Source organism: Oncorhynchus mykiss, chromosome 5 (genome assembly GCF_013265735.2).
Source record: "Oncorhynchus mykiss isolate Arlee chromosome 5, USDA_OmykA_1.1, whole genome shotgun sequence".
Lineage (NCBI taxonomy): Eukaryota > Metazoa > Chordata > Actinopteri > Salmoniformes > Salmonidae > Oncorhynchus > Oncorhynchus mykiss.
This window is the reverse complement of record NC_048569.1, coordinates 9,693,469-9,719,433: the sequence shown is the minus strand read 5'-3', so window position 1 is coordinate 9,719,433 and position 25,965 is coordinate 9,693,469. Positions and strand designations below refer to the sequence as shown.

At 42.5% G+C, this 25,965-nt stretch overlaps 1 protein-coding gene and 1 non-coding gene across 2 annotated transcripts in view; both read right to left on the bottom strand.

The window, feature by feature from the left end:
• chd1 (chromodomain helicase DNA binding protein 1) overlaps window positions 1-25,386 on the bottom strand; it is a 37,086-nt gene extending 11,700 nt beyond the window's left edge. Inside the window, exons 1-24 of the mRNA XM_036976723.1 lie at window positions 24,985-25,386; window positions 23,274-23,408; window positions 16,921-17,104; window positions 16,436-16,543; window positions 16,118-16,170; window positions 15,862-16,008; window positions 15,024-15,298; window positions 14,038-14,263; window positions 13,756-13,856; window positions 13,370-13,548; window positions 12,475-12,599; window positions 11,868-12,084; window positions 11,068-11,157; window positions 10,282-10,472; window positions 9,272-9,460; window positions 6,849-7,011; window positions 5,382-5,534; window positions 4,830-4,901; window positions 4,452-4,601; window positions 2,402-2,550; window positions 1,637-1,733; window positions 1,113-1,208; window positions 602-778; window positions 153-313 (exon numbers count right to left, since the gene is read on the bottom strand). Of these exons, the coding sequence (XP_036832618.1) occupies window positions 153-313; window positions 602-778; window positions 1,113-1,208; window positions 1,637-1,733; window positions 2,402-2,550; window positions 4,452-4,601; window positions 4,830-4,901; window positions 5,382-5,534; window positions 6,849-7,011; window positions 9,272-9,460; window positions 10,282-10,472; window positions 11,068-11,157; window positions 11,868-12,084; window positions 12,475-12,599; window positions 13,370-13,548; window positions 13,756-13,856; window positions 14,038-14,263; window positions 15,024-15,298; window positions 15,862-16,008; window positions 16,118-16,170; window positions 16,436-16,543; window positions 16,921-17,104; window positions 23,274-23,326 (3,356 nt within the window). The 5' untranslated portion in view covers window positions 23,327-23,408; window positions 24,985-25,386. The remainder of the gene's footprint in view (window positions 1-152; window positions 314-601; window positions 779-1,112; window positions 1,209-1,636; window positions 1,734-2,401; window positions 2,551-4,451; window positions 4,602-4,829; window positions 4,902-5,381; window positions 5,535-6,848; window positions 7,012-9,271; window positions 9,461-10,281; window positions 10,473-11,067; window positions 11,158-11,867; window positions 12,085-12,474; window positions 12,600-13,369; window positions 13,549-13,755; window positions 13,857-14,037; window positions 14,264-15,023; window positions 15,299-15,861; window positions 16,009-16,117; window positions 16,171-16,435; window positions 16,544-16,920; window positions 17,105-23,273; window positions 23,409-24,984) is intronic.
• On the bottom strand, window positions 7,465-7,683 carry LOC118964774. Its single transcript, XR_005051967.1, has one exon. It is a non-coding gene; the product is annotated as a small nucleolar RNA SNORA53 (small nucleolar RNA).
• Window positions 25,387-25,965: the final 579 nt, after the last annotated feature.

Below are 25,965 nucleotides of genomic sequence, written 5' to 3'. Positions count from 1 at the left end.
ACATCCCCAAAAGGTATTGGGGGGGGGACTTTTCCCACAGGATAGATGACATTTAACAACATCACGTGTATCCCAAAATGTTCCCCAAATCCCTATAGTGCTACTAAGGGAATCGGGTGCCATTTGGGATGCATCTCATGTGTAGTGCTTACCTTCGTATCTCAGCATCGCTGAAGCCCTTGATGTTTTCTCGTGGAATGGTCCGAGGTCGTCCTCGTTTCTTGGGCCTCTTGCGATCCGAGACGGAGTCGCTGTCGGAGCCGGAATACCGTCTGTTTCTACTACGCCGGCTCTCACTGCCGTTAAAGTTGACCTGGAACCACATATCAAACAACAATGTATTATTAGAATGAGAACCATGTTCTCTGAGGGTTTCAATGGAACCCGCAGCACATCCTCCACTGACAGGGGCGGAACTGTTCGGCACAACATATTAGTTCAGAAGACAAAGAAAGCTACCAGTCTATTACAATTCTAAGACGGAAGCATTTAGAAAAAAAATCTGGCATTACTGTTATGATTCATTGATAAACCCAAACTCTGCATTGGAGAGTACTGCTGTGTGTGCGTGTGAGAGAGGAGGGAGTGCCCCCAAGCTAACCTGTTTGGCACAGTTCCTCATGCGGGGCAGCAGGTAGATCTCCTCCAGCTCTTTCTGCCTCTCCTCCTCCTCCATCCGCCGCCGCTGCTCCTCGGGGATGATGTCATCCCAGCCCCGATGGTGGCGCTCAGAATCCATGACGATCTCCTCCTCCTCCATCATGGAGAAGTTGGCCACCTGGCAGGGAGGGGTCAGAGTTAGGTCGAGAGGTCACAGAGGCTCAGCGGATTGACTTATCATTTGATTTGTTTTACTCTTATTAGGGCCCGTTTCCCGGACACCGATTTAGCCTAGTCCTGGACTAGAAATAGCATGGTAAATGGAGAATATTCATAAATATTTTTTGGTCCAGGACTAAACTTAATCGATGTCCAGAAATTTTGCCCTTTACGTTTACATAATAAAAAAATTAAACACACTATTGTACTTATTTTAATTCTTACTAGTGCCTTTCTTTCCATTAGTGGTTATTTTTTTAAAAGCCTTTACTTGCGTTGAACTTGATAAATACCTTGAACTGTGAGAGCAGCTCCTCTCCAACAGTGGAGGGGCCGGGGTCATTCTCTCTGGTCTCGGCTCTCTTCAGGATATCGTCGATGTCCATATCCTGCCAAAGTGAAACCCGAAAAGTCAGTTTATGAAAAATGTATTAACTTCACCGATCCACAGAGGGGAACCTGAATTTGTCAACCAACATCAGACACACAGGGACAATATAGGTCTACATCAGAACAAATGCAACATGAAAGATTAATAGGAACTGCAAAGTACCACAGTTTGGACCTACAATGATAAGGATTAGGGTTGTCAGGATATCAGTATCATGGCAAGTAAACAAAACATGAAGCAGAATTCATATCTTGTTGAAAACAAACAGCCTTATTTTTCCATCCAGTCACATTTGTTTACCCCTCCCCCATTATATAACTATTTTAAATTAAGCAGGTTTTTAAAGTTTAGTCTGCTTTGTGTCCTTTTTTGTCACAAAAAAATGTGTAACATAGTATCGTGATAGTGATGAGGTGAGTGACAAACCTGAGGCTCCTGCTCCTCCCCCTCCTGCTCCTTGAACAGCTCCTCGGCACCAAACTTCAAAATGGCCGACAGCTCCTCCTTGTTGAACGGAGTGGCACTGCAAGTGATGGAAGTTCCAAATGAGAACACAAAAAACCTTGCAGGGATGTGTGTGCATGACCGTGAACACCTCAGAAGGATGGTGTGTGTATTTGTGAGTAAGCATCTAGAAGGTAGCTATAGGGTGTGTGTTTGTGAGTAAGCATCTAGAGGGTAGCTATAGGGTGTGTGTTTGTGAGTAAGCATCTAGAGGGTAGCTATAGGGTGTGTGTTTGTGAGTAAGCATCTAGAGGGTAGCTATAGGGTGTGTGTTTGTGAGTAAGCATCTAGAGGGTAGCTATAGGGTGTGTGTTTGTAAGAGACTAAGCACACTGAGGAAGTATGCGTTTTGTTGATGTAGTTGAGAGTGTAAGGTGTAACTGGCTATGTGCGTATAAAGCAGCATGTAGCCTAGTGGTTAAGAGCGTTGGGCCAGTAACCGAGAGGTCGTCGGTTTGAATCCCCAAGCCGACTATGTGAAATTTATGTTGACGTTCCCTTGAGCAAGGCACTTAACCCCAATTGCTCCTGTAAGTCGCTCTGGATAAAAGAGTGCTAAATAACTAAAAATTAAAAAATGTGTAAAGAGTAAGTGCGCTTGCATGTGTTCTCGCGTGAGTTTGTGGGCTCTTGCCTGTGTGTAAGCACCTAGAGATGCGAGTGTGTTTTCAGTGTGTATTTGTGTACCTGGAGGGGGCGGTGCCGGTGTGGAGGACCGTCTTGCCCGTGGTGTCCATCCTCTGGATGACTAGATGGTCCAGCACCATCTTCTTCTTGGCCCGCTCAATGATCTCCTCCTCCACCGAGCTCTTAGTCACCAGGCGGTAGATGTTCACCTGGGAGACATACAGGTCTCATGTTGGATGTTCACAACTATGTAATGCTTTATTATAGACGGGGAAAGCATGTTTGTTCAGGATATAGGGTGAATGACAAAAATCAGAGGAGATTAACAGCAATAGCTTTACAAAACTACTCAATACAACATGGACTCATATGACCATGTATCTTGGTCTAGTGCCTGCGGTCATTGGGTATCAATAGAACTTGACAATGCGTGTTGTGCGAACAACGGCCTGTTTTCTATTATAATTATTTTCTTTTCACAGTGAGTCATGCTGAGACCAAGGTCTATTTTACAGATGAGCCCTGTATACATCAATATACACTACATGTCGGCCGATTAATCGGCAGGGCCGATTTCAAGTTTTCATAATTGGTAATCGGCATTTTTTGACGCCAATTATGGCCAATTACATTGCAATCCACGAGGAAACTGCGCTGCAGGCTGACCACCTGTTACGCGAGAGCAGCAAGGAGCCAAGGTAAGTTGCTAGCTAGCATTAAACTTATCTTGTAAAAAAAACATCAAATTACACATGATTGATGATATTACTAGGTTAAATAGCTTGTCCTGCGTTGAAAATAATCAATGCGGTGCCTGTTAATTTATCATCAAATCACAGCCTACTTCGCCAAACGGGTGATGAATTAACAAAGGAGCATTAGAGGGGGAAAAAAAGCACAATCGGTGCACCAATGTACCTAACAATAAACATCAATGCCTTTCTTTAAATCAATACACAAGTACATTTTTTAAACCTGCATATTTAGTTAAAATAAATGCATGTTAGCAGGCAATATTAACTAGGGAAATTGTGTCACTTCTCTTGCGTTCAGTGCAAGCAGTGTCAGGGTATATGCAGCAGTTTGGGCCGCCTGGCTCGTTGCGAACTGTGTGAGGACCGTAATTAATTTGAAAGAATTTGACATAATTATGACATAACATTGAAGGTTGTGCAATGTAACAGCAATACTTACGACGTAGGGATGCCACCCGTTAGATAAAATATGGAACGGTTCCGTATTTCACTGAAATAATAAATGTTTTGTTTTCGAGATGATCGTTTCCGGATTTGACCATATTAATGACACGGCTCGTGTTTCTGTGTGTTTATTATATTATAATTAAGTCTATAATTTGATAGAGCAGTCTGACTGAGCTGTGGTAGACAGCAGCAGACTCGTAAAGCATTCATTCAAACAGCACTTTCCTGCGTTTGCCAGCAGCTCTTCGCAATGCTTGAAGCACAGAGCTGTTCATGACTTCAAGCCCATCAACTCCCGAGATTAGGCTGGCAATACTATAATGCCTATAAGAACATCCAAAGGTATATGAAATACAAACGGTATAGAGAGAAATAGTCCTATAATTCCTATAACTACAACCTAAAACTTCTTAAGTGGGAATATTGAAGAACTGGGAAAATTGAACCACCAGCTTTCATATGTTCTGAGCAAGGAACTTATTATAATACATTAATAAAATCAATTTAGTTTAAGTTAAAATAAGTGTTCATTCAGTATTGGTGTAATTGTCATTATTACACACATACATCTTTTTTATTTTTTTATCAGCCAATTTAAATCGGTATCAGCTTTTTTTGGTCCTCCAATAAATCGGTATCAGTTTTTTTTGGTCCTCCAATAAATCGGAATCTGTGTTAAAATCATAATCGGTCGACCTCTAATACAAACAGCCCTCCATACAGACCTCTACACTACACATCACTATACAGATAGATGGTAAGAGAGACCAATGACCAATAGCACATAGCTCTAAAAACCTGTATTAATCAACTCTATTTTGGTTTCTTAACCGCTTTGTCATTGGGTAACAAAAACTTGACGTTGAACTTGACCGCAAGTCAACTTCACAAAGTAATTGGTTGCATACCTGTCTCTTCTGGCCAATCCTGTGGGCTCTGGCCTGGGCCTGCAGGTCATTCTGTGGGTTCCAGTCAGAGTCAAAGATGACCACCGTGTCGGCCGACGCCAGGTTGATGCCCAGACCGCCCGCCCGCGTTGACAACAAGAAGCAGAAATCCTGGATGGGAGGAAGTGAGATGTAATAACGTGTGGTGTAAGATGGTTCATTACAGTAGATTTCCAATTATATATTCGCCCCATCAGTGAATTATTGAGTAAAACTATTGAGTAAAATTAGCAAGGTTGGGGTTTTCAACTCAGTCGATTCAGGAAGTAATCTGATTTGTCCCCAACCCTGGCTGTTAGCGTAGTAGTAGATATTATGGAGCATTCATTCCACACTTACCTCAGAGCCCTCAGCGTTGAAATGATCCAGCGCCTGTTTCCTCATCTCTCCCTTGATGGAGCCGTCCAATCTCTACAAAGATAAGACACATTTAGTCCTCGTCCCAGCAAACTCTCAATGTTCTTCAACGTTTAAATGTTTTTGTATTTTGCTTATCTTTTGGGGTTTAAGTATAGTAACTTTAGGACCTTCTAGGTACTTTGCTTAGATAACCACTGAGCTGAATCCTGACTAGGAAAGCACCTTATTTACCATTTTTAGTAAGCCATTGTGCCTTAAGCCAATACAAGATTTGCTAAAAAAATTTAAATGTTGAACAGACTTCTTTAGGGAGTATTCAACCTACAAATTCCTTAAAGCCCAAACTTCTTCTTGGAGATCTACGATACACCAGTATATGGGAAGGGGATAGGAAGACGAATGTGGTGAAGTCGCCCTTAAACACTGATCTTGCGTCAGTTTACAATTTCTCTCGCTAATGGGTTAAGTTTAGGATTAGGAGATGAGAAGCTGATCCTAGATCTGTACATAAGGCGCCAGAGAGCTGCTGACCTGGAAGAGGAACTGGCGGCTCTTCAGGTACTCGGCCAGGATGTCCAGCATCCGGACCATTTGGGAGAAGATGAGCACACGGTGGCCACGCTCCCGCAGACGCAGCAGCAGCTTGTCCAGCAGCACCAGCTTCCCACTGCTCCGGATTAGGTGCTGCAGGGGGAGAGGGGCAGGGGGAAAGGGCGAGGGGCAGGGGGCGAGTGCCAGGGGGAAAGGGTGAGTGGCAGGGGAGCAATTGGCGAGGGGGGCAGGGGGAGAGGGCGAGGGGGGCAGGGGGAGAGGGCGAGGGGGGCAGGGGGAGAGGGCGAGGGGGGCAGGGGAAAAGGGCGAGGGGGGCAGGGGGAAAGGGCGAGGGGGGCAGGGGGAAAGGGCGAGGGGGGCAGGGGGAAAGGGCGAGGGGGGCAGGGGGAAAGGGCGAGGGGGGCAGGGGGAAAGGGCGAGGGGGGCAGGGGGAAAGGGCGAGGGGGGCAGGGGGAAAGGGCGAGGGGGCAGGGGGAAAGGGCGAGGGGGGCAGGGGGAAAGGGCGAGGGGGGCAGGGGGAAAGGGCGAGGGGGGCAGGGGGAAAGGGCGAGGGGGGCAGGGGGAAAGGGTGAGGGGGGCAGGGGGAGAGATTAGTGTGCGTCCATGCGAACTCTGGAAAGAATTCAATGTTAATAATAAATATCCTGATATATGGATATTGGACAAAACCCAGCATCACCTTCTTATTAAAGAGGCCAACAGTAACTAAACATAGGCCTCTAACTTCACCACATTCCGTGAGCAAACTTATGAAAGAGTGGTGTAACCAAGAGTAGCACCAGTGTAACAGCCAAAACATGTCAACTAACGCGGATGAGTGGCTTGTGGCTGAAACACACACATTCAGCATTTTTTTTAGGGTTGATGTTTACAGTTCTCACTATTTAAGGCAATGTAAAAAGTAGTCCACAAATGTGCCTACATTTCTATAATATGAAAATAGTTTATGATTAGTGAATGTAGATATTTTGTTAGATTTTTGTCCCTATTAGCTGAAATCATATTTTTTCAAAGCCATTTTAGCTGTCGTGCTAGCTGTTCAGCCTGAACAGATTATTAAAATATATATTTTCAAATCGCATAATGCAGATGTCAACTCCCTCAGAGGCACGTGCTGCTAGGCAACCCCCCCCCCCCCCCCCCCCCTCACACACACACACACTTGCAGGGCTGGCCTGCTCCCTGCGTTGCTAGTGTTGTTAGGAAAACGTGACGTAGTGTTAATGGAATGTCCAGCAGTTGTTAAGTAATGAATATGCTAGCAAAATATAATTTTTCAAAACCCAAGACTGAAATGCAGCTACTTTCCCACGTTTAAAACTCAATTTAGGCTTCAAGTCAGTGGACGTGCTCCCGCCCCCCCCAGAATGCCTTAATGCCAAGGTTTGACAATTGAGTGAGTAAAAAAGTTAGTTTGCATGTACATTTACTTCCACCCCCACTCACCTGTAAGGCCTCCTGTTTGTTGTAGAACTCGCTGTCCTCCGGGGGCTTGATGAGATAGCAGTGATTGCAGCACTTCTTCAGCTCCATCATGATGTTAAGGAAGCCAGACGTGCTACCTTTGGTACCTTTACTCAGGGCCTTGTAGTTCCTCGTCAAAATCCACCTGTTTGACCCAACACAGGCTTAGTAGTTAAAAAAATACCCCAATACAGCGTGATTACTACCATTTGTAATGTATTTAATACAATTTGTATTCATTTCTGGATTAACTCGTTTGGAAAAGGAGCAGGAAACAGGAAACCTGAAGTTACACCTACATCCTAGGTTTAGTTTATACCCGCACTTAAATACCTAGACTAGTTTATACTAGGTTTGGGAAGTTCAATTTTCCTCTGTCCAGTTTAAAAGTGCAAATTAGTCCAAGATAAGGCTTCATTTCTGTCCGGGAAACAGCCCCTCTATGTTATGGAGCCATATAACTGTTTACAAGTATATTGAGGTGAGGTGACTGACTGTTTTTTTAATATAAAAGGTGAAGTACATCTTTGATATCTTTTAGAACATTGCACACTCCTTATGAAGCCCCCAAAGTCCCAGTGGAACTACAAGGGGGTGTGTTGTCCACCCCCCAGCCAAGCTGCACTGGTTGACAACAGAGTTGCCAGTACAGAAGGAGGGCTGGGGAGGCAGGTAGACTGCTCTACAACACCAATGACTAAAACACCTCCGACTGCACAGCCAGAAAGCTGCTGAGAGCCTCTGGGCTGAAGCTGCAGCACTCGGAGACAACACCACCAGTACAGGCACACCCTCCAGAGGTGGATCTAAGTGTTCAAATCTTCCTAAAATGTTATACCAGAGAGATTCCTTTGATGTAATTGATCAATATATTGTGTTAAATGAGGCCAACTGGGTCTAAGCTGTGGAACTGAATTACTGGAGATGTCCTTGATGTGCATAAACATCGACCTAGTCTGCTCCCATGGTAGTTTCTATTGGTTTCATGCTTCTGGTAATTTGCATTGCAGGATATGGCAGAGGGCAATGATGCAGAGAGTTGAGTTATGACGTTACTTGTAGTTCTGTTCAGAATGAGTACTATCTAGTGGAACGATAAACCAAAACTTACAGACGACGACGTCTCCTTCCTCTTACCCAAGCATTTTGCTTTATGTCGATAACTTTGTGGTTTTTCTACACAACGTTCCTGTAGACTGTTCTAGAACCATTATTTGGTCAACAGTAATAGCAGGAATCAACATGATGTACAGGCTATGAAAGTGTCCGCCTGTCCCCCCGTTTCGCTATCGGCTACCGACTTCCACTGTGCGCACGGAGGAAGGAGAGAAGCAAATCAGAAGAGTACGACCATTCCCAAAAATTGCGGGGAAAAATACCGTTTTCAAAGACGCTACTGTTGTAGTTACAGAGGGGAGAGTCACAGCTTGTTTCTCACCTTTAAATATTGAGTTTGTGACAACTTTACAACCGGAGTAGGTGTGGCCAGGGAGCGCAGCGCTCCATTTGCAGTGAACAGGCCTACATCAAGTAACCTAGCCCTAGTGTAGGACATTAGCCTACATTTACTAATAAATTAATCAATAAGCCTACATGGCTATCTAGCAACAATATCACATTTAGAGTTAGCAATCCAGCTAAGTGTTTTGAGTTCCCACTTCCTCATGTGGTGAATAATATAGCCTGTAGGACAATGTGCACAAAGATGTCTGGAAATTCTCTCAAGAGACAAATAAAATCGGATCATTCTGGATCCCCATTTTGACAAGTTGCACTTAAAAAAATATCAAATCATGCTTCCTGTATATGTTGGATAAAATAGTTTTAAAAAAAAATCAGTCTACCATCTAAATTATGTTATTTTACACAGAAGAAAAAAATATGGTCTAGTGTAAAGTAAAATGTATGTTGTTATCGAACAAAATAGTTCCATTAGTCACAGTATGTATTTTGGTCCACATCGCCCAGCTCTAGCATCCCTCCCAAGAATGGTATAGCGTAATCGCAAAAAATATATATTTGCCCAATTTGGAATTTTGTTCAATTTACAAACTCTAATATCCATATGTTCTTACTTGTAGTACCGTTTCTGAATAAGTAGTAATTTAAATTTACAGCTTTTTTTTTGTTAAAATAGGCCTACATTTTGATTCTCAATTTTACCCACTCAAGTTAACGAATATATTCAGATATTTGCTTAACTGTGCCCAACCCTAGTAGTATCTGTTCTGACTTATAGTACGGTTTCTGAATGAGTAGTATTTATCTGTCCTTAGTTCTAGTACTGTTTCTGAATGAGTAGTATTCGTCTGCTCTTACTTGTAGTACTGTTTCTGAATGAGTAGTATTCGTCTGCTCTTACTTGTAGTACTGTTTCTGAATGAGTAGTATTCGTCTGCTCTTACTTGTAGTACTGTTTCTGAATGGCGCTCATCTCCACTCTGAGGATCTGCTCCACTTTAGCAGGAAGAGACTTCTCCACATCCTTCTTGACTCTACGCAGCAGGAAGGGCTCCAGCTCCTTGTGTAGACTGGTGTAGCCAGAGTCCCTACCCTTCCCATGTTCCTCCTCAAATATCTCCCACGAGTGGAACCTGAAAACACAGACATACACACAAACATGGGCAGAAGGCCAGACATCAGCAATACTCAAGAGGACCAAAAGCTCCAGAACAAGGACAATGAAACAGAACATATTTCAACCAGCTTGGTACCTTGATTCCAAGTCACCCCATAATATTATAGAGGACACAGTTCTCTGATACACACAATTAACTTATATAGGACAGTTAGTCTTTACACAGAGGGTTGGGCCAGTAACCGAAAGGTCACTGGTTCGAATCACAGAGCCCAAAAGGTGCCAAATCTGTCGATGTGACCGTAAGTGCAAGGCACTTAATCCCAATTGCTCCAGGGGCGCTGGACAGTGTTGCTTGGAAGGAGCCTACAGTGTTGCTTGGAAGGAGCCTACAGTGTTGCTTGGAAGGAGCCTACAGTGTTGCTTGGAATGAGCCTACAGTGTTGCTTGGAATGAGCCTACAGTGTTGCTTGGAATGAGCCTACAGTGTTGCTTGGAATGAGCCTACAGTGTTGCTTGCTAAGTGCAGTTTGCAGTTGAGTTTTGGCCACATGAAATAAAAATGCTGTGTTGTTGTCGTTTTCCAGTAACGTTATTCTATGCTATTATATACACGGTTCTGTTATGTAGAATACTGTGATCAGTGTGATATATTTTCAGAGACATTCAGCTTTGATCTAACTCTACTAAAAGAGCACCATCAGATATGCAGCCGTTAACTCATATAGGACAGCTAGTCTTCTCACACACACACACACACAATTAAATCAAAATAGGACAGTCAACACCCCCCCCCCCCCCCCCCCCCGCCACATACACACCGGCTAGGTGACCTACTTTTCGGGCATGATGAAGTGCAGCAGGGACCAGAGCTCTTTGAGTGAGTTCTGCAGCGGCGTGCCGGTGATGAGCAGCCGGTGGTTGGACTTGAAGTCCATCATGGTCTTATAAAGGAGCGAGTCGTCGTTCTTCAGCCGGTGGGCCTCATCCACGCCGATGAAGGCCCATGGCACATTCCCCAGGAATCCCTGCATAGTGGACACAAAGTGGCAGTTATACAATGTGGTGCCAATGGCTCACTGGGTTAGCACATGGTGATGGCCACACCAGGGTTGGGTCTTCCATGTTAATGTTGACAAGTAAATCACTTGGGCAAAAGCTAAATGACTACGGGGCGGCAGGGTAGCCTAGTGGTTAGAGCGTTGGACTAGTTGCAAGTTCAAATCCCCGATCTGACAAGGTACAAATCTGTCGTTCGGACCTTGAACAGGCAGTTAACCCACTGTTCCTAGGCCGTCATTGAAAATAAGAATTTGTTCTTAATTGACTTGCCTAGTTAAATAAAGGTTAAAAAAATACAAATAAATTAATAAAAGGGATACTTCATGATTTTGGCAAAGAAGCACTTGATCTACTGACGATGAGGCCCTTTAGCTACTGACCCAGAGTCAGATGAGGCCCTTAATAAAATGACCCAGAGTCAGATGAACTCATGGATACAAGTTTTGTCATCTGTGTGCAGTTTAGCTCAGGTATTATTGTGTAAATAATTAATTGATTAATGACTTTTTTTGCTCTTGAAAAATCTTTCAACTCACAAAGATCTAAGAAACGTGATCTTACCTTATCTTTTAGGAGAATTTCATATGTTGTTAGCAGGATGTTAAACTTGAGTCTCTTGTTCTGAACGTGCATCCATTCATGTGTTCTGATCTAAAAAGTAACAAAGGAAGAATTCATAATTAAATGCCGCCTCAACTCAAGAAAAGGTGTCTCAATCTTTAAATAGTATACTTCATAGTAAAACACTCCTCAAATATCAAGTACCAGAAACCCCTATTATTTAGCCTTTATTTTACTAATCAAGTCAGTTAATAACTTCTTATTTACAATGACGGCCCACCCCGGCCAAACCCTAAACCGGACAACGCTGGGCCAATTGTGTGCCGCCCTATGGGACCCCAATCACGGCTGGTTGTGATACGGTTTAATTAATTAATTAAAGTGGTCTTAGACCGCTGCACCACTCAAGAGACCCTATGCAATATCAGCAGTTTGAAAAACCCTCTCATCTGTTCTGAATCATAAATAATCTAAATGGGGAATATTATTGTATACCCCCATCATATCCATCACTGAGGATGTGGCCTATCATGTCATCCATCATATTGTTAGAAACGTATGCTATTCTCAATAACACAAACTCCAATGCAAATCAGAGGCAAAAAATAGGTTTATCTGAGAAGGCCAAATCAATATGTTATGCTTGGGAGGTAGATGTTCATTCCCTCGTCCGTCCCCCGCCCCCCCCCATCATATCCATAACTACCATGTCATCCATCGTATCCATAACTACCATTCCATCCATCATACCCATAACTACCATGTCATCCATCATATCCATCACTACGGCTGTAGCCTACCATGCCCCGGCTGCTAATGTCACCCAGGTAGACCACCACGTTCATGAGCGGGGCCCACAGTTGGATCTCTCTCTGCCAGGAGACGAGCGTGGACAGGGGCACCACCAGCAGGAATGGTCCGTACAGCTGGTGTTCATGGAACTGGTAGTTGAGGAAGGAGATGGTCTGGATGGTTTTTCCCAGGCCCATCTCATCTGCCAGGATGCAACTGTTCCCCCTGGGAAGAGAAGAGGATGGTGAGAAAAGTGTTAGGAGCACCGACAGGATTATGCAAACTATATATAATATTTTTGTTATTTTTTATTTAAGAATTATACAAAAAAATGTATCGGTCCTTATTTTATTTTTTTTAAGGTATTTTTTATCTTCAGTAAAGTTAATCTAAGTGATTTTATTGTCTGGTTTCAGATGGTGAAAAGTTAAATCGAAATCAAATTCAGGATGCCTGGGCTTCGAACAGTGATATTTAATATGAATTACGGAACACCCAAATGCTGAGTTGAGCCAAAAAAATAAATATTTTTTTTTACAAATTATTCTGCAAAAAATTGGAATACAACAACCATGGTGACAACAACAACGGAAGCTCAAGAAGACTATGACGTACTTGCACCATGAGTGAGCCATCCAGTTCAAGCTGTCTAACTGGTAGTCTCGGAGCTGCAGTCCTTCTCCACCGATATAGGACGGCTGTTTCTTCATGGGAATAAATCTCGGCCTCTGTTTCAACACCTGACGGGGGAGACAGGAGAGAGCGTGAGTGAGTTTGAAGTTCAAAATTAAAACAAGTCATTGCAACGGAGTCCGCCAGTTCTCTGTCATTCCAAAAAAAAGGGATGACCGCTCTAAGTCAACTACTCAAACTACGGCCCGGTTCCTAAAACGATCCCAAGTCTCTACAACTGGGTCCTTGCCAGGTCCTCAGTTTTTAAAGGGAATGGAGAGGAAACAGAAAAAGACTTCCCCTCTCCAATCCAATGTGTTACGAAAGGACAGACCACGAGGGGCTTTAAGTGGAGGAAATGGGTTACGTTAAATAAAAGACAAACAACCAGGAATTAGGCTAAAAGGAAATTGTACTCAAGAACAGATCAATATATATATATATATATATATATATATATATATATATATATATATATATATATATATATATATATATATATATATATATATATATATATATATATATATATATATATATATATATATATATATATATATATATATATATATATATATAAATAATATATATATATAATATATATAATATATATAATATATATATATATAATATATATATATATAATATATATATATATGATTATCGGCTGTGTATGAAATTGTTTTCTTCGAAGTACAATCTATTTTGGGGCTTAGTTGTGGTCAATTTGCAGTGTAGAAATTATTATAGTTTATGTTCCAGCCCCCGAACAACATCCGCTCCGACTGAATCTAGTCGCCTATACCTGGTCTAGGGGCAATATCACCCTACTCTTTACCTTGCAGTCTCTGGAGGGAATGGTCTTGGACTGGTTTCTGCGCATATAGTCATCTATGCTCTTCTGGTACTTTCTGGAGATGAGGGCTCCGTCCTCCCAGCTGCACTCGGAGTACGACAGGCCCTGCCACTTGCACAGGTAGTCCGGAAAACCGGCCGCTGACTTCTGATTTGAATGCCCTGGGTGACATTAAAACAGAATACACGTTACAATTCCAGATCAAAACAAAAAATGTTTAGGCAATACTTTAAGAATGTTATTTATAGAACTACCACAAGACTGACTCTGCATAAAGTAGTGTAGCCTGCCCTATACATCTCAATCCTATGTCCCAGCCCCAAACCATAAACAATGGAAGGAACGCCTCGGCAGTTAGGACATCTCACCAATGATCCTCTCCACCAGCTGATATTGTGAGTGTAAGTCGTCCATGAGTTCCTGTTGACAGTTGAAGTATTCCACATCCTCTGGTGAAGAACATTTTATCCTGGAGAAGGAAAACATAGTGAAAAAACCCAGAACTCAAAAACACCTCTTCCAACCAATATCCAAGGCCACATTACAATTGAAATGTACACATCTGTTTTGTAATATATTTTTAATTATTGATAGTTTATCTTTTTGACTGATTGACAAACCAATTTCCCCTCACGGATTAATTATCTTACCATTTCTTCTTGTCCGATTCCTTCTTCTTGAAGTTGTCTAGTTTCTTCATGCCCTTGACGTTCTGCAGCTTCAGCGTCTCCTCCGTCTCCCAGGTGTTGTGGATATGGGACCAGCCTTTCCACTTGAACAGGTACTGCTGCTCGCCCGCCTCCTTGTTGGGGTTGAAGTTGGCGTTGGGGTCTCCGTCCGCCTCCACTGCGTACACTGTGGTGGTGCCTCCAGTCGCTGTGGGGGGAAAAAAATAACAACCGGTGTTTAGTATGGAAATAATACTAATTTATTAAAAATCTCAAACCGAAAAACTAACTAACTAACAAACAAGCAAGCAATATATAATGCCAGGTCAGGTCAACTAAAAGAGACCATGTCTTTGAAAGCTGCATCCTCTGCAGGTGGAGAGGGTTAGTTCATGGTGTCAGCGTAGGGAGCAGGTCAGAGGATAGTAAATTACTCGGATGATCTGGCACAGGGCAAGTCTGGGTACCAGCCTGAGTCTTATAGTCACTGGACTTCTCTTCTACTCTGATGCACCCACTTGAGAGATGCCTCAGCAGCTCTGGGCGCCAGAAAGCTCACCACACAAAGCTTAGAGTAGTAGCCGGTCAACCTCACTACGAGCACTCTGCCTCACCACTTTCTCCCGTTCCTCTCACGCTACAAGCAGCCAGGTGAAATTAAAAAAGCAGGTATTCAGGTACTCTGAGGTACTCTGTTCAGATGCATTTTCTAAACAAAAACATGTTCTACCTAGCCAGCCAAGACAAAGAGTTGACCGGTTAGTCAATCTGCAAATCCGTGGCTCAAAAACGGCAGATACATGCAACAAAAACCCAATAAAAAAAGATACAAAACAATGAAAAGAACACTAATTAACTAAATATGTAAAAACATACAAGACCCCAGTCTAGGTTGCTACCAGGGCGTCATGGCAACTATCAACTTAGTTGAATGGGTACACTGACTCTTCTGGTTTTTCCCCCTTTACCTCCTCTCCTCCCTATCCGCGTCTCCATCACGCGCTCCAGGGTCTCAAACTCATCCTCGTCCGGCGGAGGCACATCCTCCCCGCACACCTCCACCAGGTCGTCAGAGTCAGTCTTCTGCTCCTCGTCCTCCTTGTAGCTGACGTTCTGCGTGGCCTGGCGCCTGGGCCCCTGGTTCGACGACGACTTCTTGCCGTCGTAGTCGTCGTCCGAGGATGAGCCCGCAGAGGGTTTTTTCCTCTGCACATTGCTCTTCTTGCCGTTTCTGGCGTTGGCCCTGAAGGGAGAGAGAGCAGACCAGACACGTTACGGTGAGTTCTGGACAACTGCTTTGAGAACAGGAGAGTTGCAAAGTACCAGGCAGTGGTGCTGCAACATATGGACCCAACATATGAGCAGAAATGTCATTCTGTGAGAGTTCTAGTCAATGACTGAAAGGGTGTTTCCTCTCCTTGACCCTTAAAGGTAATTTGATCTTCAAATCAAATTATATTTATCACATACACAGATTACAGCAGGTGTAAAAGGTGCAGTGAACTGCTTACGTGCTAGCTGCCTCAACAATACAGCACATATTTATAGCCAGAGTGCATTGACCGTCAATTGATGAATTGTGGTGGCTGAGCATCCATTCTAAAAGGATTGGTTTGGATCCAGAAACTGTTACCATGCTGATACTGGGGCTAAAATCAAACTGATCTATGGGATCAATGGACCTAATAGGTATAAACTTTGAAAATGAACTATTTCCACAGTGAAAGGGCAAAAATGAGGAGTCTCGATGAGATAAATAGTAATCTGTTGGCATACAACAGCTTTCGAGGGAGGAAAAAAACTTACTTGGTTGGAAGCTTCCTGCTTTTGACTTTGTGACTGGGCTCGTAATCATCCGACTCTTCACTGTGCTCCTGTTCCTGTGCTGACGAGTCAGAACCGGAACCACTTCCAGAACCCGATCCAGACCCGGAGGACGATCCTGAACCCGATCTAGAGGGAGCATTATACCAACAGTATAGCCCACAGAATAGCCCACAGTATAGCCCACAGTAAGTGTGTTTGATATCACTGCTGAACGGTGTCAGGGAGTACAACTCACTTTCTTCTCTTTCCACTCGAGTCGTCATCCGAATCCTCACTGCTCGACGAATCCTAAAAAACATCAAATGGAAAACAGATTAGAAAAGAAGTTCCAAATAACATTTTCTAGCCTACCTGGGTGTAATGTTGTAAGTTATAACATATATCACCAAATCAACGAATGACAGAACTAACTACCACCAAACACCAGGCTATAAATCTGAGTGAAATGTTATTCAAATTTTAAAGATTAAAAATCTCCCGTCTTCACTGAATTTGAGCCTTAGAACACACTTTGAATAACGCTGGAATTAGAATGATTAATAACGCCACCCACCGATCCACTGTTTGAAGAGCTCTGTTGTTGTTGCTGCTGCTGGAGTTGCTGTTTCCTGAGCATAGCTGACCTTTGAACTGCTAGGATACTGGGGTTGGACTTCCAGAACTGAGATAAAGATAGGAGCGTCAGCTACAAGTCAAGTACAGTTCCCCCGTGGACAACACAGTTGTACAAAATGGGGCTGTTGACCAGGGTCGTATGTATCAATGGTCTGATTTAGGTTCAATGCAGCCTTTTAGATTGCAATGAATAATGTGACATGGTAAGGAGAGACTTGATACTGAATCAGCTCTTTTACTCTGAGATGCTTGACACATACAGCCCCAGAACTCATTATCTTTTGATTAGATCTCTTATATTGTTTGAACTATCCAACCTCTACTCTTTCACTTCAACCTGACAAGATCATGGTGTGCTAACAACAGTGAATCAATCTCAAAATTACATTTCACGTAGTTTTAGCTGAATGTCGGTGTTCCTACCTCGGCTCCGTCGATCTTGGCTTTGTTTTCTGGTTCGTTCTTCTCCTTGGATTTCCCAGAGTCGGAATCGGACTGGCTGCCGGAGTCTGAGCCGCTTCCTGAGCCGCTTCCTGAGCTGCTACTGGAACTGGAACTGGAGCTGGAGCCCGATCCAGAGCCCGACCCGGACTCATCGTCCGAGTTGCTGCAAGCAAACAAATTATTTCTTAGACTAAGATCAACACAATAACCTATATTTGAAGTGGACTGAAATAGGTGTCTGGACTCTGTAGTCATTTTGGATGCCGGTACCATTTACATTTAGGTGCCAGAACTCTGCAATGTTTTTTTTTTATGTGTGCCTTCTAAGAGGTGCCCGTACTTAAGCAGTAGAAAAATCTAGGTGTGTTCCTGCCCAAGTCGAGCACTGATAACTAAACACACAGAACTCTTAGGAAATCCTAGAGCCATGTCTAAAAAGGTTTCATTTTAGATGAGTCAGTTGTGAGCACACATTCCCTCCTGCGTGCGAATGTGCATATCTCACTCTGCCTCAAAACAACAACAGAAAGCATATGTGGTGCTCCAGCTCTTCAAACAACACGGCTAAACTTGAGTATGGAGGCCGCTGGTAAGGACTTAGGTACAAGCTAAATAACATGTTAATGGTGATGCACAACATATCTGTACTATCTACATGAACATGTAAATAAACCAATATGCCATATTTTGGTAAACAAAAACAATACTGTGCTGAACAAAAATATAAATGCAACAATTTCAAGGATTTCACTGAGTTACAGTTCAAATAAGAAAATCAGTCAATTGAAATAAATTAATTTGGCATTAATCTATGGATTTCACATGACTGGGAATACAGATATGCATCTGTTGGTCAGATATGTAAAAAAAAAAATGTTTTTACATTTGACCACCATTTGCCCCATGAAGCGCGACACATCTTCACATAGAGTTGATCAGGCTGTTGATTGTGACCTGTGGAATGTTGCCCCACTCCTCTTCAATGACCGTCTGAAGTCAAATCCAATTTTATTGGTCACATACACGTGTTCAGCAGATGTTATTGCGGGTGTAGTGAAATGCGTGTTTATAACTCCGACAGTGCAGTATTATCCAACCTTTTGGCCCAGTGTTGTCCGGGTTTGGCCAGGGCAGGCCGTCATTGTAAATAAGAATTTGTTCTTAACTGACTTGCCAAGTTAATTTAAGGTTCAATTTTTAAAAAAATAGACTAACAATTTCACAACATATACCCAATACACACAAATCTAAGTAAAGGAATGTAATTAATAATATATATAAATATATATATGGATGAGCAATGTCAGAGTGGCAGACTAAGATACAGTAGAATAGTATAGAAAACAGTATATACATAAGAGATGAGTAAAGCAAGATATGTAAACATTATTAAAGTGGCTAGTGTTCCATTATTAAAGTGGCCAGTGATTTCAAGACAATGTACACAGGCAACATCCTCTAATGTGCTAGCGATGGCTAATTAACAGTCTAGGGGTCAACCGATTATGATTTTTCAACACCAATTATTGGAGGACTATATATATAAAATATGTAATATTTAAATAATGCAAACACACAGTGTTGGAGAAGAAAGTAAAAGTGCAATATGTGCCATGTAAAAAAAGCTACCGTTTAAGTTCCTTGCTCAGAACATGAGAACATATAAAAGCTGGTAGTTCCTTTTAAACATGAGTCTTCAATATTCCCAGTTATGAAGTTTTAGGTTGTAGTTATCATAGGACTATTTAATATACCTTTGACTATTGGATGTTCTTATAGACTCTATAGTATTGTCAGCCAAATCTCAGGAGTCGATAGGCTTGAAGTCATAAACAGATCTGTGCTTCAAGCATTGCGAAGTGCTGCTGGCAAACGCAGGAAAGTGCTGTTTGAATGAATGTTTACGGGCCTGCTGCTGTCTACCTCCGCTCAGTCAGACTGCTCTATCAAATCATAGACTTAATTATAATATAATAAACACACAGAAATACAAGCCTTAGTTCATTAATATGGTCAAATCCGGAAACGATCATTTCGAAAACAACACGTTTATTCTTTCAGGGAAATATGGAACCATTCCATATTTTACTGAATGGGCGGCAACCCTAAGTCTAAATATTGCTGTTACATTGCACAACCTTCAAAGTTATGTCATAATTATGTAAAATTCTGGCAACTTAATTATGGTCTTTGTTAGGAAGAAATTATCTTCACACAGTTCACAAGCTAGGCAGCCCAAACTGCAGCATATACCCTGACTCTGCTTGCACTGAACGCAAGAGAAGCAACACAATTTCCTTAGTTAATATTGCCTGCTAACATGCATTTATTTTAACTAAATATACACGTTAAAACATATATACACACTTGTGTGTTGATTTAAAGAAAGGCATTGATGTTCATGGTTAGGTACATTGGTGCAACAATTGTGCTTTTTTCCCCCGAATTAGCTTTTGTTAAATCATCACCTGTTTGGCGAAGTAGGCTGTGATTCGATGATAAATTAACAGGCACCGCAATGATTATATGCAACGCAGGACAAGCTAGTTCACCTAGTAATATCAACCAAGTGTAGTTAACTAGTGATTATGTTAAGATTGATTGTTTTTTTATGAGATAAGTTTAATGCTAGCTAGCAACTTACCTTGGCTCCTTGCTGCACTCGTGTAACAGGTGATCAGCCTGCACACGGTCTCCTTGTGGATTGCAATGTAATCGGCCTCCAAAAATGGCAATTACCGATTGTTATGAAAACTTGAAATCGGCCATAACAATTAAATCAGTCGACCGCTATAGCAGTCTGATGGCCTTGAGATAGAAGCTGTTTTTCAGTCCCTCAGTCCCAGCTTTGATGCACCTGTACTGAGCATGCCTTCTGGATGATAGCAGGGTGAACAGGTAGTGGCTCAGGTGATTGATGTCCTTGATGATATTTTTGGCCTTCCTGTAACATCGGGTCCTGTAGGTGTCCTGGAGGACAGGTAGTATGCCCCTGGTGATGCGTTGGACAGACCACACCACCCTCTGGAAAGCCCTGCGGTTGCAGGCGGTGCAGTTGTCGTACCAGTCAGTGATATAGCCCGACAGGATGCTCTCAATTGTGCACCTTTAAAAGTTTGTGAGGGTTTTAGGTGCCAAGACACATTTATTCAGCCTCCTGAGGTTGAACAGGCACTATTGCGCCTTCACCACACTGTCTGTGTGGGTGGACTATTTCAGTTTGTCAGTGATGTGTATGCCGAGGAACTTAAAACTTTCCACCTTCTCCACTGCGGTCCCGTCGATGTGGATAGTGGGGTGTTCCCTCTGCTGTTTCCTGAAGTCCACAATCATCTCCTTTGTTTTGACGATGTTGAGTGAGAGGTTATTTTCCTGGCACCACTCCAAGAGCCCTTACCTCCTCAATGTAGGCTGTCTTGTCATTGTTGGTAATCAAGCCTACTACTGTTGTGTCGTCTGCAAACTTGATGATTGAGTTGGTGGCGTTCTTGGTCACACAGTCATGGGTGAACCGGGAGTAGAGGGGGCTGAGCACACACCCTTGTTGGACCCACATGTTGAGGATCAGCGAAGTGGAGGTGTTGTTTCCTACCTTCAGCACCTAGGGGCGGCTGTCAGGAAGTTCAGGACCAAGTTTCACAGGGCGGGGTTCAGACCCAGGGCCTCGAACTTAATGTTGAGCTCAGAGTTGAATGCTGAGCTATAGTCAATGAACAGCATTCTTACACAGGTATTCCTCTTCTCCAGATGGGATAGGGCAGTGTGATGGTGATTGCATTGTCCGTGGACCTATTGGCGCAGCAAGCAAATTGAAGTGGGTCTAGGGTGACAGACAAGGGTAGAGGTGATATATGATCCTTGAGTAGTCTCTCAAAGCACTTCATGACGACAGAAGTGAGTGCTACAGGGCGATAGTCATTTAGTCCAGTTCCCTTTGCTTTCTTGGGTAAAGGAACAATGGTGGCCATCTTGAAGCATGTAGGGACAGCTGACTGGGATAGGGTGAGATTGAATATGTCCGTAAACACACCAGCCAGCTAGTCTGTGCATGCTAAGGATGCAGCTTGGGATGCCGTCTTGGCCGGCAGCCTTGCGAGGGTTAACGTGCTTAAAATGTCTTACTCACGTTGGCCACGGAGGAGGAGAGGCCACAGTCCTTGATACCAGGCCGCGTCGGTGGCACTGTGTTATCCTCAAAGCGGGCGAAGGTGTTTAGCTTGTCCGGAAGCAAGACGGTGTCCGCGTCATGGCTGGTTTTCCTTTTGTAGTCCGTGATTATCTGTTGACCCTGCCACATATGTCTCGTGTCTGATCCGTTGAATTGCGACTACACTTTGCCTGTTTGATTGCCTTGCGGAGGGAATAACTACACTGTTTGTATTCTGCCATATTCCCAGTCACCTTGCCATGATTAAATGCCGTGGATATTGGCGGAAACTGGAAGACGCGGTCATACACGTTGATCCAGAGCATCCCATGTCTGGTGAGTATGAAGACCATGGAAGAACCGGGACATTTTCAGCTTCCAGGAATTCTGTACAGATCCTTGCGACATTGGGCTGTGCATTATCATGCTGAAACATGAGGTGACTGCATCAGATGAACGGCACGACAATGGGCCTCAGGATCTCGTCACGGTATATTAGTGCATTCAAATTGACATCAATAAAATGCAATTGTGTTCAAAGCTTATGCCATACCAGATCCCCATCATAGGGCACTGTTCACAACATTGACATCAGCAAACCGCTTGCCCATACGACACCATACACATGGTGTGCGGTTGTGAGGTCGGTTGGACGTACTGCCAAATTCTCTAAAACATTGGAAGCGGCTTATGGTAGAGAAATTAACGTTAAAATTATCTGGCAACAGCTCTGGTGGACATTCTTGCAGTCACCATGCCAATTGCACGCTCCCTCAAAACTTGAGACATCTGCAGCATTGTGTTGTGGCAAAACTGCTCATTTTAGAATGGCCTCGTCCCCAGCACAAGGAGCACCTGTGTAATGATCAAGCTGTTTAAATAGCTTCTTGATATGCCACGCCTGTCAGGTGGATGGATAATCTTGGCAAAGGAGAAATTCTCACTAACAGGGATGTAAACTAATTTGTGCACAACATTTGAGAGAAATAATATTTCTGAGCGTATGGAACATTTCTGGGACCTTTTTTTTCAGCTCATGAAAAATGGGACCAACACTTTACATGTTGCGTTTATTTTTGTTCAGTAGTATATATAAATCCTATCAAATATTTCTTCATTACTTTGGCTTTAGTGACTGCGTTGTGCAGTAAAACTCATCAAACATCAGGGTGTGAGATATCACAACAAAACAGAAAAACATTCATTAGAAGACAGTGGTAGCCAATGGATTGACACTGACGATGTGAAACAAGAAAAGCATGACGACTCAAAAGCTATGTCATAAGGAAGCATGTTGTTTTACGTCACACACACAAACTGTTTGCTGTTGTATTTGTGCTTTTGCCAATGTCTTATCTGTGTTATCCGATTTGTCTTGCATTGTTTTTAACCCAGCCCCCTCCCCACAGGAGGCATTTGCCCTCATTATAAATAAGAAATTGTTCTTAATTGACTTGCCTGGTCAAACAATGGTTAAATTTCAAATGTAATATAGTGCCAGCATTAAAAATGACAAACACAACTATGGTTTGCCAACTTCCAGGTATTATCTATAAGCACATAGTGGTCTCATTTTATGTTCATTTCAACAAGGATACGAAACAACTTGCTTATTCACTTGGAGCATCCAGTAGAGTGATTGTTTTGTCGCTAACTTGTCATCAACATATCGGCTAGTCCACACACACACACACCTTTGCATCCAGTATATATACAGAACAAAAATATAAAACGCAACATGTAGTGTTGCTCCCATGTTTCGTGAGCTGAAATAAAAGATCCTATGCCCTCCCAGGCCCACCCATGGCTGCGCCCGTGCCCAGTCATGCGAAATCTATAGAATGGAACCTAATTTCTTGATTTCCTTATTTGAACTGTAACTGTTGTGTTATATATATATATATATAATAAAAGCGTAAACACATAATCATCAATTAGCAAGCTCCAATGTAAAAGTTTGTCCTCAATGAAGATCAAACAAGGGATGTTCTCTATTCTATAGGAACCAAACAGAAGCAAGCGGGCTGAAATGGGACTGGGACTCGGATCTACCTGAACGTGTCCAATAAGAAACTTTTGTTTCCATTGCAAATTGTTTAGCTATGGTTTGCACTAATGAATACACCCTGGACCAGTTGGTGGTCACATCACTGTCATATTCCCCAAACAGATGGAGACACATTACCTTGACTCTCCACTGCTGTTGCTCACACCCTCATCTTCACTTCTTCCAGCCATCTCTTAGAGTCCCAGATATATGAGCTTCTGAGAAAATGTTATAATCCAAGCTGCCCTGGTTTACGTGTTGGATGCAGTTCACCTGTAAAATCAAAAGCCACAAAAATAAAAAATAAAATACAATTTTGAATTATGTACATTCAGTGTATTTAAACGAGATAGGCATTTTGTCAATAGTCTAACTTTTAATAGCTGCATGTGTTTTAGGTTCACAACCGTGACTGTTCTAGATTCATAACCTTGTACAAACTGAGAAACAAGTAATTTGCTAAACAAACACATTCATTGTTTTATCCTTATATTAATATAAACGTTACCTGATTATGGTTTGACTGCTTCCTAGTGTTTGCCCTGCACTGCTTCCCATGTAAGATAGCTACAAGAAAACAGTATTCTATAAACCCGGTGTGTTGTTTATAGCCATCTAGCTATTCTAAACTTGTTTAGCCTTATATGACGTTAGCTAGTTAGTAGCTAGCTACATTGAACTATAGAGCAAATTAGCTAACACACAAAGCCTGCTGGTTTGTTTTCATCCCTGTCACATTACGTCTGAATGCAAACGATAGCGGTAAGTTACCAAGCCAGCGCTTTTCCGACCGCACAGGCCTGTTGTGAGGCCTGCACAGCATGTGAGTTTCGCGCACTGTCCTGGACAATGCGCCGCACTCCAGATCTCTTTCGCAGGAGGCCCGAAGCAAGATAGTACCACGCCTACAGTATTCTTCTCTCGCATACATCGACAAAACAGAGTTGCGCAGCAAGCCAGAAAACTAGCAATGGCAAACCAAGCTCTGGCTGTGTGCAGAAGACAGATTTATTTCTGAGATGTTTAGCATTAAACGCATCATTTCAGCTGCTAGCTTTTGGCGGAATTACACTGATGCTAACTGCCCAGCTATAAACTAATATATAGCAATCCGTCTATAAGCGTACTACATTTAAATCCACATTTTTTCCTCTAGCTCTGAAAAGTTGTTTGCTAACCTAGCTAGTTGCTAGCTGATGTTCTAGCTAAACAGTAAACTGAACTCAAGACCATTAACTAGCTAGCACACTGGCCTTGAAAGAGGAAAAAGCAACTAACCTTAAGCCACGTGAAACAATATTTAGCTAACAATAGTAAGTTATGGACGTTTAACAAAATATTTTCCACTTGTGGCAATTATTTACCCAGTTATCCTTTATTTTTTCATATGTGGACATCTGAATGACCTAGTTAGCTTACTAGCTAGCTTAACAGTCACATTTTAGCAAACAAACTAGCTAGGTACTGTAGCTTAGCTGACAAGTTAGCTAATCTAACAAACCAGGTCATGGGGAAAGTGTTAGGTAGGTTTACTACATAAAACTTGTAGCCAATTGTGATTGTACCATTGTTTCTAACAGTGCTCTAATCAATATATGCAAATTCCCATGACCTCAAACACATTCACATACTCATCACGTTTTATAATCACCCTTTTCCCGCACTCCTAAGCTAGCTCCCTCGTTGCTAATAGCTAACAAGAGTGTTTATCAGGTCGCTTACTTCCCAAAAAAATATAGCTAGGTGACAGGCTCCTTGCTTACTATGGAGTTATTTAACTAAACTAAGCAATAACACCATATAAACGCAAAAAAAAATCAATCGGGGTTTGTTTAGTATTTTAGGCTACCTTGAAGCTACGGCGAACTGCCAGTCTGATTCTGCCGTCCGACTTCAGTGGTCCTTTTTTCTTATTTTCTTTGGCTAGCGAACTAGCAGCTAAAGACAGCTAGCTAGCTCCCGGGCCGGGGTGAGCAGCCCCAACGGATCTTACTAGAATTCGAGCCAAGTTTCTTGATTTCTTCCTCCAGAAGTGTAAAAATATGTTTCACTTTTAATTTTCCGTTTTGAATTCGAAACAATATATGATTTAATTGACAGCGATTGTAGATAACATTTCAGCTGCGGGTCCTACTACAGCCGGTCTCCGCCATGACGCCGTCGAGTTCACTCTGTAACATTAGCGATGTTGAGTGTGGAAACCCCGGGTAGTGACGTAACGAAGATGTTTTTTGCAGTCTCTTACAACTGCAAACTACAACAGACGAAAGGTGATGGTAGTCGTCGACCTATTATGTGAAATATAGTTGTAATTATAAAATAGGTAGCTAGTAGTCCACGTGAGAATTAAATAGCATTTGGTTGAGTGCTGGTTATTTTGACACCCTTCACTGCAATGCTTGCTTCGACCAATCATTAACCTGCTTCAAATAATTGAATCCCAATTTATCTATTTGGACAAATACTTAAAATTACCCTCTACATCTCTTATAATGGTCCTCATCACCACATGTTTTATGTAGATGATGTAACTGTTTCTAGAACTCCCTCTGCCAGAGGATAAATATATTATTTGGTAAATCAAGCCTCCTGAATCTCAATAAAAATGACAAATGCAAACTAACAATTTGTCAGCACAAAGTAAAAATTTCTATATATTGAATGGTTATGGAATTTAAATGAGTGCCGATTTCAACAGGTTATGGTCAGGGATATCTAGCAGAGTAACATGAGATAGGTGGTAAAAATTCAACTGTGGTGGTTATTAGGGGGGGGGGGGGGGGGGGGGGGTTGCCAGGGACCTCACGTTACGATATTATCACGATACTTC